This window comes from Bos indicus x Bos taurus, chromosome 2, assembly GCF_003369695.1.
Source record: "Bos indicus x Bos taurus breed Angus x Brahman F1 hybrid chromosome 2, Bos_hybrid_MaternalHap_v2.0, whole genome shotgun sequence".
NCBI classification, from domain to species: domain Eukaryota; kingdom Metazoa; phylum Chordata; class Mammalia; order Artiodactyla; family Bovidae; genus Bos; species Bos indicus x Bos taurus.
The window spans coordinates 132,743,038-132,756,844 of record NC_040077.1 but is presented as its reverse complement, the minus strand read 5'-3'; the positions used below and the strand labels follow the sequence as shown (position 1 = coordinate 132,756,844).

Sequence of the window (13,807 nt, the reverse complement as noted above, 5' to 3'; positions counted from 1 at the left end):
TGCATTCTTTTTAATAGCTGAGTAATATTCCATTGTGTATATGTACCACAGGTTTCTTATCCATTCATCTGCCAGTGGACATCTAGGTTGCTTCCATGTCTTGGCTGTTCTAAACAGTGCTGCAATGAACATTGGGGTACACGTGTCTCTTTCAATTATGGTTTCCTCCATGTATATGCCCAGCAGTGGGATTGCTGGGTCATAATTGATGAAAGTGAAAGAGGAGAGTGAAAAAGTTGGCTTAAAGGTCAACATTCAGAAAACGAAGATCATGGCATCTGATCCCATCACTTCATGGGAAATAGATGGGGAAACAGTGGAAACAGTGGCTGACTTTCTTTTTGGGGGTGCCAAAATCACTGCAGATGGTGACTGCAGCCATGAAATTAAAAGATGCTTACTCCTTGGAAGGAAAGTTATGACCAACCTAGATAGCATATTCAAAAGCAGAGACATTACTTTGTCAACAAAGGTCCGTCTAGTCAAGGCTGTGGTTTTTCCAGTGGTCATGTATGGATGTGAGAGTTGGACTGTGAAGAAAGCTGAGCGCCAAAGAATTGATGCTTTTGAACTGTGGTGTTGGAGAAGACTCTTGAGAGTCCCTTGGACTGCAAGGAGATCCAGCCCATCCATTCTGAAGGAGATCAGTCCTGGGTGTTCTTTGGAAGGAATGATGTTAAAGCTGAAACTCCAGTACTTTGGCCACCTCATGGGAAGAGTTGACTCATTGGAAAAGACTCTGATGCTGGGAGGGATTGGGGGCAGGAGGAGAAGGGGACGACAGAGGATGAGATGGCTGAATGGCATCACCGACTTGATGGATGTGAGTTTGAGTGAACTTCGGGAGTTGGTGATGGACAGGGAGGCCTGGCGTACTGCAATTCATGTGGTCACAAAGAGTCGGACATGACTGAGCAACTGAACTGAACTGATGGCAGTTCTATTTCCAGTTTTTTAAAGAATCTCCACACCGTTCTCCATAGTGGCTGTACCGGTTTGCATTCCCACCAACAGTATAAGAGAGTTCCCTTTTCTCCTCACCCTCTCCAGCATTGATTGATTGTAGACTTTTTCATAGCAGCCCTTCTGACCGGCGTGAGATGGTACCTCATTGTGGTTTTGATTTGCATTTCTCTGATAATGAGTGATGTTGAGCATCTTTTCATGTGTGTGTTAGCCATCTGTATGTCTTCTTTGGCGAAATGTCTGTTTAGTTCTTTGGCCCATTTTTTGATTATGGACCCAGTGTTCTTGCCCTTCAGTGCTCAGTAAGTATTTGTTCTTGAAATGCTTTTTGTGGGAGAAGAATACATTTATAATTACTGTGTGCAATGCACTGTTCTTCCAGGCTTTTTACATGTTATGTTGTTTCATCCTTGCTCTTCTTCCCCAGTTAGAGATAGGCACTGTTAGTATTCCTATTTTCAGTACAAAGAAGCTGTTGCCTAGAGAGGGTATATAAATTGTCCAAGGAAGGGACAGACCACTAGTAGGTAACCAGTATTCTCAATCCTGTTTAACCTGTTTTACCCCCAAATCTACATAACACTGTAGCTGAAATGTAACCACTGTGTATCCACTACCCACTTTTTAAAAATAAGCACTACATACCCCAAGAGAAAAGAAATTTATCCTTAGTGCTTCCTACTTAATAAATGCTAATAAATGTAGGTTAAGGAAATGTGTAAGGAAAAGAAACTGTCGGTCTTGTTTCCCTGTTGATTTTTCATTTGGACCAAGAAGGAAACCACACGACAGCCCTTGTGATGCACACGAGGGCACAGTGCTGCCCTGAGTTGCCTCTTGACGTCCCAGGGAGGAGACTGCAGGCGCTGATGTTGATGGGCGGGGGGGTAGGGAGGGAAGGCACTTCTCTCTCCAGCCAGTGTCCAGAAGGAAGCGCCTCCCAGCTTGGCTTGGTGCCTGTGTCTCCTTGATGCTAAGTAATTTGGGGCGGGGGTTGTTGTCATCCTTGATAAATCGGACATCTGTGGTTTCTGTTGTTTTCTTGAGGGATTAAAGAGTCACGCAGTCATAAATTACCCATGCAAAGCACTACCATCCAGAACATCCAGAAAAACACTTTGTTGTGCTGTGTAACAATAGACTGCTCTCCTGCAGCTCTTCTGACTGACCTCTCCCTGAGCGTTTTCTCTGCCAGTAGAAAAGAGCCATGACCTGGAGTCAAACAGCGTGGGTTTGTGTTCTCTTTCGTAGTTGTGTGTTCTTGGGTAACTCACCTAACCCCTTTCTTTACATTGTTTCCTCTTCCGTAAGTCAGGATCATAATACACCTCAGAGGTGGTTCTGTGGTTCAAATGAAATAATATGCCGGGGTCCAGCCCCGGTGGATCCAGGGAATTCGAAGCGGGGACGGCGTCGGCGAGATCAGGAAACAACTGCTTAATTAAATGTTTATTAAGGATATAAAGAGTGGTGAAATAAGGATAGCTCAGCGAAGAAATTCAGTGAAGAAAAGAGCCTGAATAAAATTCCAAAGCAGGGAATTTACGTCACCTACGAAGGCTGCAGGCGTCCTCCCGTTCTCCCGAAGGAGAGGAGACACTAAGGCCTCCCCGGTCAGATCTTAGAAGCCCAAGCAAAATTAGTAGGACGAGCTTCCCCACCTCAGAGGAAAAATTCAGCCAGAAGGTGAAAGAAAGAACGACATGGGGAGACCAAATTTCGATGAACAAAAAGGGCGTACTTTATTTTCCAAAGTAGTTTTATACCTTAAGTTGTGCATAGAGGATAATGGGGGAAGGGGTAGAGTCATGCAAGGACAGAAGTTCCTGATCCTAATCGAAGCCAGGCTTTCAGACTTATCATATGCAAAAGTTTAGGTGATTTACATCATCTTCTGGCCAGGAGGCCTGTTAACATTTTAAGAGACTTATTTTTCTCTAAAGGTGATTATTCTAAAGTCAGGTGCCAGCCTCCAAAAGGCATTGGATAAAGTTGCATTCCTATAGGGCAAAGGTGAGGTGGGCTCAATCAAGAAAAGAATTAACTCAAGGGTCCAAGGTTACAAACATTGAGGCTACTACTTACGTTTCTATACACCCATTATATCAATCAATACACTGCCAAGGACACAGTAGGTAAGGGATATGGAGACTTAGCAGCAAACATTGGCCCAACAAGTGAAAAACCCTTCACCAATACAATTTCTAATGAATCTCTTAACTACTCAAAGGAATCTGTGTTTAGACAGTTTAGAACATCTCCTGCCTCTCACAGTTGGGAGGCTCTGAACAATCACATGTGGCTGGAAAAACCTATTCAGGCAGGCTAGAGGATTTCCAAAGGAGTTTGTAGGTTGAAACACTGTCACACCCAGGAATTATTAACTGGAGCTGTAAGCTAACTCTTTTTTCAGAGAGAGGTAGTGGGGGACAGCCCCCCGTAAAGTCAGAGGTGTAGGTGAGAGCACAAAGCAGAAAGTAGGCAGACTCTGGTTTTGGGGGTAGATGCTCGAGAATTTCCAGGGGGACTCCTGAGGCTCGATCCCGCCTTTGCGTATGCCGAGCCTCCTCCCTCATGACCTTTGCCACGGGTGGAGTTCCGCAGGCTGGCTCCTGGCAATAATATATGGAAACGTTGGTACATCAATGCCTGCTGCTGCTAAGTCGCTTCAGTCGTGTCTGACTCTGTGCGACCCTGTGGACAGCAGCCCACTGGGCTCCTCTGTCCACAGGATTCTCTAGGCAAGAACACTGGAGTGGGTTGCCATTTCCTTCTCCATCGTCAGTGTCTGCCACTCTATAAATGTTAGTACCTCAGAAGTGTTAGTCACTCAGTTGTGTCCCACTCTTGGCAGCCCCGTGCACTGTAGCCCACCAGGCTCCTCTGTCCATGCAGTTCTCCAGGCAAGAGTACTGGAGTGGGTTGCCATGCCCTCCAGGGGAACTTCCTTACCCAGGGATTGAACTTGGGTCTCCTGCATTGCAGGCAGATTCTTTTTTTTTTTTTTTCTCCCCTCCCCCGGCTCCCAAACGCCGTGGAGCGCGCCGCCGCTTTGCCTGCAGGCAGATTCTTAACCATCTGAGCCACCAGGGAATCCCAAAGCACCACTTCTCCCCAATAAATCCAGTGCATGGCACCTACAGTCCATGGGGTTGGTCACCGAAGAGTCAGACACGACTTAGTGACTCAACAGCGGCAGAGGCTTCTTTGGTTGTGTTTTTTGAAACTTAGTAATTCTGCATTTTCTTCAGTGTCCCTTTAATAGTCATCAGAGCTGCTTATTTTCCCACATCCTCTGCCCACATGTGAATAAACTATATTTAAGTAAAATGTATACAGCCACGTTTCTTTTGTGCGTTCTTGAAAAGCCATACAGCTGTCGGCATTCTGAAGGCTGGATCTTGTGCTGTGTGCTTTCATCTGAAAGGACCCTGGTTGAGAGGTGACTTTTCTGGAAGCAGCACACCAGTACTGTAATGGCTTCCACATTTACCTTCCTTGTCTTGACTCCTTTTGGCCGACTGCTTTACTTGTTCTGACCAGAGTCCTGGTAATTGATGTGCACCCTAGACATTCCTACAGACGTTCAGCCTCTGTATACGGGAGGCACAGGAAGGGCGAGGTCTTGTGCAATAGCCACCTTCTTAGCCTGCGGCAGTGTTGACTTGTGAGAAGCTGATTAACACTGACCGCATTTGCCATCTCTGGGCCGTTGTCTGGCACACTTTCTGGGTTGCTTCACATGACTTGGCATTTACACATGGACACCTGGGACAATCTGTCTTTGCCTCAAAGGATTAAGTAACACAGTTTGGAATTGACTTAAAACTATTTTTTTTCCCCTCATAAATTGGGCCCTGAGCATCTTTCATAAATCAGGAATGTTTCTTGGAAATGTAATTCTCACTAAATTCAGTCCCAAGGGTACTTTTCTATAAAAGCACGTTCTTGTTTGTTCTGACAAATGCATTTGATGATTGTAATAGTGTTATAGAAACATGATTGAACAGGAAAGAACACCCATTATAAATAGGTCAGTTTGACATTAATCCATGTGCGAAGCATAAATACAGCTTTATTAAACACAAGGCACCTCTAGGAAAATGTTGTATTTTAAAGCAACATGTTCTACTTCAGCAATGAATCTGAAGGAATCCCCTATTTTGTTTTTAAAAAAAATGTATTTCTATGAACAGTTGCTATTGCCTGTGGAAAAAAAGTCAGCTATGCAGAGTGAATAACAAAGATTCCAGTCTTCAGCTGTGGTTCACTGACAGTGCGATCCTCCTGTGGAGTTGTGTTTTAATGGAGGGATTAACTTTTTGTTTTGTTTTGTTTGTTTGTTTGTTTTGTATTTTTTAAAATCCAGTGGACACACAAAACAAAACTGCGCTGAGAAAAACAGTTATGTTACACTTCTGACATCTTTTGAGTGTGTTTTTAGAGAGGTAGCAGACCTAACCACCATTTATTGAAGTCTGTGTCAGACTGCAGATCCTTATACTTTCCTAACACAGCGATGCTCGTAGATGAGCGTGCTGAGGGCAGGTGAGGCTAAAGCACTCGCCTTGAGGTCAGAGGGCTCTGAACTGGGCCTGTGTCCCGACAGCATCCGTGCTCTTGCGTCACACGCAGTGGGAAGGTTAAGTCTCGTATTTTGGAAGCTGTGTCTTTTCTTTCTGTCATTTAAGAATAAAGTTGTTTGGCATATGGCTCCTAGACTCTTAAACTTGCTTGTAATTGCTGTAGTTTCTCATAACCTGCCATTGAGTGTGGTACTTAAGTGTGTGCTGTTCCATCTTGATATGTTATTATACAAAGTAAAATGGTAGATGTAGATCAAGATTTAGCATTGATAAACCACACATTGTACTTAGGACTTTAGGAGCTTTGTTTAAAATGTTAATAAGCTGGAGTGAGATCTTAGTTATATAATCAATTATTGATAAATAAAAGGTCTGTGGTCTTCTTTCCCCTATGATCAGTTTTTCATGGACATGTTTTTTAAGTGACTTTCTGAGGATTTTTTTTTAATGCTTCCCCCAGCAGTGAGTTATTCCTCAGTTGAATGTTCGTTGACAATTACTTCTACAAAGTTGATTCCATAGGAACCTTTATTTCTCCAACTTGTTCTGCTTAGGGACTGACATCCAAAGTACATTTCTGGGACTTCCTGGCGGTCCAGTGGTTTAGACTCCATGCTCCACTGCCGGGGGCCTGGGTTCAGTCCCTGGTCAGGGAGCTTAGGCCCTGCATGCCTTGTAGGATAGCCAAAAAACCCAAACATTTGTACCTCAGGACTGCAGTCAGATTATGTGGCCTGCTGCTTAATTCTTGCTGGTTATGTTTGCTTTCTCAGTATTTCAGTAAAGTCGAGCTTCGTAATATGTGGCATGGTGACTTGTCCATGTGTCACAGTAATGGCCGTCAACATAGATCCCCCCACCACACACACATGTGGCTTGGGGTGTACACTGGTACACTGCTGGTAGTTGGTATTCTTTTAAATTTGTTATAAAATCCACTTGGGCATACGATGAGGCAGTATTTTTTTATGTAGTTAGTGGAGTGAGTTCTCTGTTGTTTGTTACTAAAATAGTATCAGATGAACTGAAAAACGTGTGTTTATCTACTGGCCCATTTTATGATGTCCTTTTGGGCACTAAACATGCATTAAAGGGCCGGTTAGATTGATTCGGAGCAATTTCTTTTTGAAAGAATTTGTGCCAATTCTTTTTCCTCTCCAGAAGGAATGGTTTCAGAGCATGGCTCCTTGCCTAATGTCGATTCCATAAGGCTGCTCTCTCGGGGTGGTTTTTCTTTTTGCCTTGTTCCCTGCCTTCCCCTTGGTGGACTTTGCCATTCGGAAGATGTGTACCTACAATCAGGCATTTCTTTACTTTAGAGTTATTTGTCATTCCAGACAGCATGGGCCAAAAGAACAGGCTTAAAAGGGGAGGCAGAGTTATATAAATTTTATTCATAGTTAAATATTTGCTTCCAGGGAAGGTGAAAAATGCTTTGTACTTTTTCCTCTGGCTTTTTTCTTCTAAGAGAACTTGAAATGCAACAACAAAGAAGAAGTGGCCAAAGGCTGAGAGAACTCTCCTCTTTTTCCATGTTGGTTTGTTTTTATTGTAAGACAAACCTTTCATGTTTTATTGTTAGGAAGTTTAAACCTGGCCTAGAGGTGCCAGTCTTTAGTGGGAACAGCTGCGGAGTTGGTGTCCCCTGATCAGGTGGGACTTTCTTTGAAGCAACATGTTGCCTTTTAAAAGAAAATTGAGCATGTGAGAACTTGAACCTGTGAAACTCGTCAGCAGTTCCACCATTGTTTATCTCTGAAATAACCGAGATAGCCGACTGAAAGTGTTGGCATTTAAACATCAGCTTCTGCGTCATTTTTTCTGAAGGGACCAGACTTGGTATTTTGTGTCTTAAAAATATAGAAATGGAGGGGAAAAAATCACTCTTAAGAATCGAAGATGTCGCAGCTGAACTTAAGAGCATAGAGTATATACTTCTGCTTCAGACTAGTCTGAACTGTGATTTTGATCCCAGTTTATACTTGCAAGTAAATGCCTTTAATAGGGCTTCCCTGGTGGCTCAGATGGTAAAGAATCTGCCTGAAATGCTGGAGACCTGGGTTCAATCCCTGGGTCAGGAAGATCCCCTGGAAAAGGACATGGCCACCCACCCTAGTACCCTTGCCTGGAGAATTCCATGGACAGAGGAGCCTGGGGTCGCAGAGAGTCGGACATGACTGAGTGGCTAACACACACACACACACACACACACACACACGCCTTTAATAGTAGCAGAATTGAAGTGGTCAGGCATATACCTCAACTTGAATGAAGTGTAGAGAGGAAAGATTTTCGGCTTTGTCCTGGTTGATGTGAAGCCTTTCTCCTCTTTGTGGCTGAGTGATAACCGGTAGCACTGGCTTTAGCACCACTCTTAATCTACTGTTAGGAAAAGTTGAGCGTCAGAGAGCTTTCTTTCCTTGGGGGAAAATAGAGACAGGCATGGAATCAGAGGGACAAGGAAAGTGCTGAAATATTTTCCTTTTGGGCTTTTGATTTGTTTGCCAAAAAATTGCCTTCCAGATGGAGAAGACCAAACGCTCTGATTGTGAGCCATTGTGTTTGTACTGGCCTACATCCCCATCCCACTGCCTGGTTTGAAATCTGTGGGCCAGTCCAAATTCTTTACCTCATTTTCTAGGACCAATTTACTGTCTTACTCATCTTCCAGCTGCAAGGGGGTGAGGCAGGTTACTTTGAAATGGAAGCCCATGCCATTTTAGAAAGCCAGGCAGCAGCAGACCCCTGCTGGGGAGCGGCAGTCGCGATGGCTGCGTCTCTGAAGCCCTTGCAGCACACCCTCCAGGTAGACTCGTGTCTGTGACAGGGGCGGCAGGCGAGCCTGGGGACGGATCTGAACAAGCCCAGCTGGCCCTGTGCGGGCTTGTTGCTGCCCTGGTTGCCTAGCGTCCTGGGCTGTCGCACGGGAGGCACACTTGGGTTTTGGCTGAATCCTGCTTCGCTGGCAGTAGGAATCTCGATCCTCCAGTTTCCCTTGGGAGGCATCAGTTGTTCAGGGGTTGGCGCTGGGGGGATCTGGGCTTTGCAGTCTGGCAGACTCGGGCCTAGGTCACTGCTCTTCACCGACTGAACATGTCCTTGAGCAGGTTATTTTCTGCATCTGGAAACTGGGGATAGTACCGTGTCAGGCTGCTGTTTGGTTTACAAGAATTTTTGGTGGAGTAGGGAGGGAATGTTGGGTACTCATGGGAGATACTGATGTTTGTTCCTTTCCCTTCTCTTTATGTCAGCCTGGAATAGGTTAACCATTGTGGCCTGTAAACTGACAGGTTTTCCATCACTTCATTAAACTGCATGGAAATCGGGATGACGCGAGAGATCTTCAGATGCTGCATTTTAAAGCTGGGCAACAGTACCTAGTGCAGGGCCTGTCGGACAGTGCAAAGGCATGGTTTGTAACTAAAATGTTTCTGTAGGGTACAGTCATAGGAAGGAAGCTCATCATGGCCACATGTAGAGGGTAAGAGGCTTATCAGAACTCACTGGGTAATAGCATGAACACTCGATCAGGCCAGCATCAGCGGGATTGTTGCACAGGTGAAGCAGAACAGGTGTGGGTTAGCTTACTTGCTTCAGATGAAGCTGTCTGTGTCTGGAGCAGAAAGGTCAGGTTTGCTGACTGAGGAGTGCTTTGAGTGTTCACACTGCCTAGCCTACATTCATGCTTAGACAGGGAGGAGGCTCTCGGAATTCCAACAGCGTGTATTTGAAAACCGTTAAGGCCAGTGAGAATCGGACCTTTATGTGGTGCTTAATCGTGGAGAAGTTGGTCAGGGCTCTGTTGGACCGTGGGGCAGACGCTTAGTAAAGAACATCAGGATACTCTGAAAAGTCTGAAAACAATTAACTGTCAAGTCTGAGGAGAAATCAGGGCTTGGCTCTCTTCCTTGGCATGTGTAACTTTACTTTTTTGATAATGGAAAAATAAGTTTATCTCAAAGTTTGGGACATGTGTCTCTACAGTATGTGAGATGATTTTTTTCCTAAAGTGGTACCACAAGTAAATTTTTATTTTAATTATTCTGCATTCATTTAAAACGTGCCTTATTAAAAAAGTACAGCTGGCACTCGAATCTGTGATTATAGATACTATTTAAGTTGAAGTTGAGTTTATATAATTAAATACATTCATTAATGTTTTTCTTCTTTTTTAAAGAAAATAAATTATGACCATATCAACAGAATGACCAAGGTTGAGAAAGATTGGTCAAAATGAGGATTTAGCTTGTTTTTTTGGCTCCAAGCTTAAGGTTCCTGTGAAGTTTGATTTAAAATTAGGTATTTAAAGTTTTTTTTTTCCTACCAGATCATTAAAACAGGGTTGCATCTGTTTTTTCATCTTGAAAGATGGTGGTTAAAAGTGCCCCGTGAGTCAGCGAGGAGAGGGGCCTGATGTCCACGCTTGAGGACGTGCTTTCCCCGTCTGGACAGTCTGACTTGTGGCAGCAGCTCCTCTGGATCGCTCCTTTCCATCTTCCTCAAAACGTCGCCATCACTCAAAATGCCGAAACAGCCAGGGGAGCTTCCCGCTGAGGGTGTTTACCTGGCGTGCCGGCCGTGGCGTGCCTGGGAAGGTGGCGCGGGAGCCCGAGGTGCTGGAGGCTGTCTGCAAGCCATGCGAGAGCATCTTTTCAGAACTGTCTCCTGGCTTCTCCCCCCCACCCCCAAGACTCGTCTAGACAGAATGGGGGAGAAAGTTCTTATCCCCTGGTGGGGCAGAGGGGACCGCAGGCGTAGACACGGCCTCTGACGACAAGAAGGAAGTTAGAAACGAGAAGCTCGTCTCTCTACCAAGTTAAAAACATCTGTCTTGTAGATGTTCACATTTATGAAATGTTCATTTTATTTTTGTCAAGTTACCGTTAAGGTGTTTAACATGTTTTTCCTCCCTCTTTTGTAGGTACTGGCTTTGGATTAGGACTTGTTTTCTCACTTACCCTCTTTAAAAGTAAGTGTGCCTTCCTGCCTGTGTGCATAACGTCCTAGGGTCCACGTGCGCGGCAGGGACGCTGCTGGAGGCACAGCCCCCGGCTGCCAGCATCCACGTGTGGGTTTAGGTAGGCCACTGCACAGTGAGCTAGACGGAGACCACAGGCGCAAGTGAGGCCGGAACGGGTGGGCATCTCCAGAACTCCCCCGGGCACTAAGTCAGGGTAACGGGTGGGCATCTCCAGAACTCCCCCGGGCACTAAGTCAGGGTGCCTGATATCATTAAAAAAAAGCCTGTACTTTATGCCAGTGAGTCATTTGGCCAAATCTACGCTCTCAAATAATTCTAATTAGTTACAGTTTTTTCTAAAGCAGCTTGAAAACAAAAGTCCTGCTGGTAATAAAAAGAAGTGGACCTGAAATAAATAGGCTTTTTGGCCAGAAATTCTCCTGAGCGAAGGGCAGGCAGTGTCCCTTTCATTCGGTGGAAGAACTTCTCAAGTTTGGCTATTGAATAGAAGCCATAGGGTCACTTTGACCTCCTTCCATGAGGAACTGGTGGGGAATACACAACTGGAGAATCCCAGTGAACCAGTGCTAGTCTATGGCATTAGCTTAAGTAAACCTCATGACTTAGTAGAATTAAAATATGTAAATATTGGTGAAGTTCTTACTTTAAAAATTCAAAGACCTTACTGGTATTATTATGATAAGCTTTAAGAATTAGTTGAAATGAGCAGATGGTTAGAACTGGCATAGAAAAGTTAACAGGCTCCACTGTGTCTGCTGTGTTCATACTGCACCACCTAAGACTTCAGGTCTGGTAGCACGGGTACTTAATCGGCGCCTCCCCTGGGCTGGTGGTGAGACCCTGACAGAGACGTGTGGCATGTAACAGTCAGCAGCGTGGTGCATGCTGAATGTTCACTGAACCCTAAGCAAGTGTATTGAAGCCAGAGGAAAACTTTTATTTTCTTCTCACAGTTCCCTCTTGGGGTTTTCCTTTTCTGCTCACCAGGAAGAATGTGGCCATTAGCCTTTGGCTCTGGAATGGGATTTGGAATGGCCTACTCCAATTGTCAGCATGATTTCCAGGCTCCGTACCTTCTACACGGAAAATACGTCAAAGTACGTACAGAACTGGTACTTCTCTTTCTTCCTCCTGCCTCCTCAGAGAATTCTTTAGAGTGCAGGTAATAATAAATACGATAAATGATAAATAAACCGAGGTCTTTGTGGCACCGCTGAGCTCGTAAGTGAATTGACTTGAATCATCACAGTGAAGCAGATTCTATTAAATTCTCCTTTCTGTAGGCAGCACTCTTGTTCAGGATATCAGAGTGCCCGGTAAACATGTCATACACATTCAGGCTAAACCTAGACTCCTGAACTCAGTCGTGCTTCTGCTTTCTACTGAAGAGGGCACGTTCTTGACTGTGAGTCCCGCCCGATTCTGCTGCAGTCTTGTCTACAGATGGGTTTTTAATGACGCAAAGAAGATGCAAAAGTTTAACACTTGCCTCAAGTGAAAGGACGTATCCCGTTTCCTAAAAGTTTCTGTGCGTAGCAGCCTCCAGACGGAGGTGCTGTTTATTTTTGTATCGGGGCTTGGAACAAAGTAGGTGCTCAAATAAATGTAAAATAAATGAATGAGGTAAGTTGTGTATCTCACTAGACGCGCTGGTGGCCTCGGGGCGTCAGGCTTACTAAGGCACCACTGTCACACACCACCACCTTCATGAAGAACTTCTCCTCCTCGGGATGTGCAGAGTCGTCTGCCTTCTCGGTTAACCTCGAGCTAGAATCACTGGTCTGGGCCGCAGCGGGGCCCAGGGAAGAGAGCCCAGAAGCCAGGACACCCCCCTGTGTGCTTTCTGGGTGCTCTGGAGTTCTTCCCTTCTTTTCTCACTTATGAGGTAATTTCTGCCTATGGGATTGCTGTGCAGATTAAATGTGAAAATGTCTTCAAGCTCTGAGGTGCTATATAAACAGAAATATTGGTTATTACAGAGGAGGCCAGCCAAGAACGGGTGGCTGACTCGTCCATTGTCCACCGTACTAACAAGCAGGGCAGAGAATGGGGTACAAACGAGCGTCCCAGCTCGGAAGCCCCTATCTGAGAAGGTGCGTAGACTGCCAGCTGCCCACTGGCCAGCCTGTGCAGCCCTGGAGAGGGGACTGGGAGCAGGGGAGGCGGGAGAGCCTTGCGCAGGCAGGCCCTCAGTCGTCATGACCTGCCCCTACGCCAAGGCCAGGGTGGGTGTCTGGGGGCCCGCACGGGCGGAGGGCAGCTGCATGGTACCAGCGCTGACCACGGGCAGTTTCCCTGCTCCCGGCTCCTCCCCTCGTGGCCCCGCAGCTGAGTCTGGAGGAGAATACAAAGGAACAGGGAGAGGAGCTTTAGGTCTTTGAATTGAAATGTTTTCATTGTTCCAAACTGAGTTGTCATGGATAAATGGCTCAGGGGTGATTATATGTGTGTATATTTAATGGCTGGGAGTTACTGTGGAAAATGCTGTTAGAGGTTTTACAGCCCCGTGCATGCTGCTCCAGCGCGGCCTGTAACTTTATCTGAGCTCGAGTCTGCGCCTCAATGTTGTCAGCCTCTAGTCTCTGAGGAGAGGAGCAGGACTGCGGCTTGGGGCTTTTCCAGTGTAGTCGTAATATGGGGTGGTGATTGCTGAGCGCCTGCTACGCCCCGTGGGCCATCCTGGGTGCTTTATCTTTGTGTTCCTTCTCTAGACCTCTCCCAGCAGATCTGCGACGGAGGTTTTATGACCCTCGTTCAGCAGATGAGAAAACTGAACTTTTCCGGGGTTAGGAACTTGCCAGAGCTCCCAGCGTTAGTAGGCCGTTTGATCGCAGCGCTGCACTCTCTCCACCCACCTGGGAGCCGCCCTCTGCTGGGTGTTAACCTGGTGTGCTGGAGACGGTCCTCTTGAGAGTGAGACAGGTTTCAAGCAGATGCTGGTAGGGCCCTGTGCGCCTGCCCTGCGGCGGCAGGTTGGAGGGGCTCGTCAGGAGGCCATGCGCGCCTGCTAACGGAGTGTCCTTCCTTTCCAGGAGCAGGAGCAGTGACTCACGCCTGAGAGCACCCCAGGGGGAGGGCAGGAGAAACCACGTTCATTCCTCAGGAACGCTGAAGCGCCCGAGTGAGCCGCACTCTCCGTGAGCGTCGCCAGTAATGCTCAACTCCAGCACACTGTGCACGTGTTTGAAACCAAGTCCGTTTCTTGTTTTGTATTTTCTCTCTGGAAATTGCAGGGCGGTGGTCTTAAAATAAATAAACTAAACTCGGCAGCCCA

General features: G+C 46.1%; 1 protein-coding gene across 1 annotated transcript in view; it reads left to right on the top strand.

The window, feature by feature from the left end:
• MICOS10 (mitochondrial contact site and cristae organizing system subunit 10) overlaps positions 1-13,807 on the top strand; it is a 38,567-nt gene extending 24,760 nt beyond the window's left edge. The window contains exons 2-4 of the mRNA XM_027521918.1: positions 10,474-10,521; positions 11,521-11,630; positions 13,566-13,807. Coding sequence (XP_027377719.1) covers positions 10,474-10,521; positions 11,521-11,630; positions 13,566-13,580 — 173 coding nt within the window. The 3' untranslated portion in view covers positions 13,581-13,807. The remainder of the gene's footprint in view (positions 1-10,473; positions 10,522-11,520; positions 11,631-13,565) is intronic.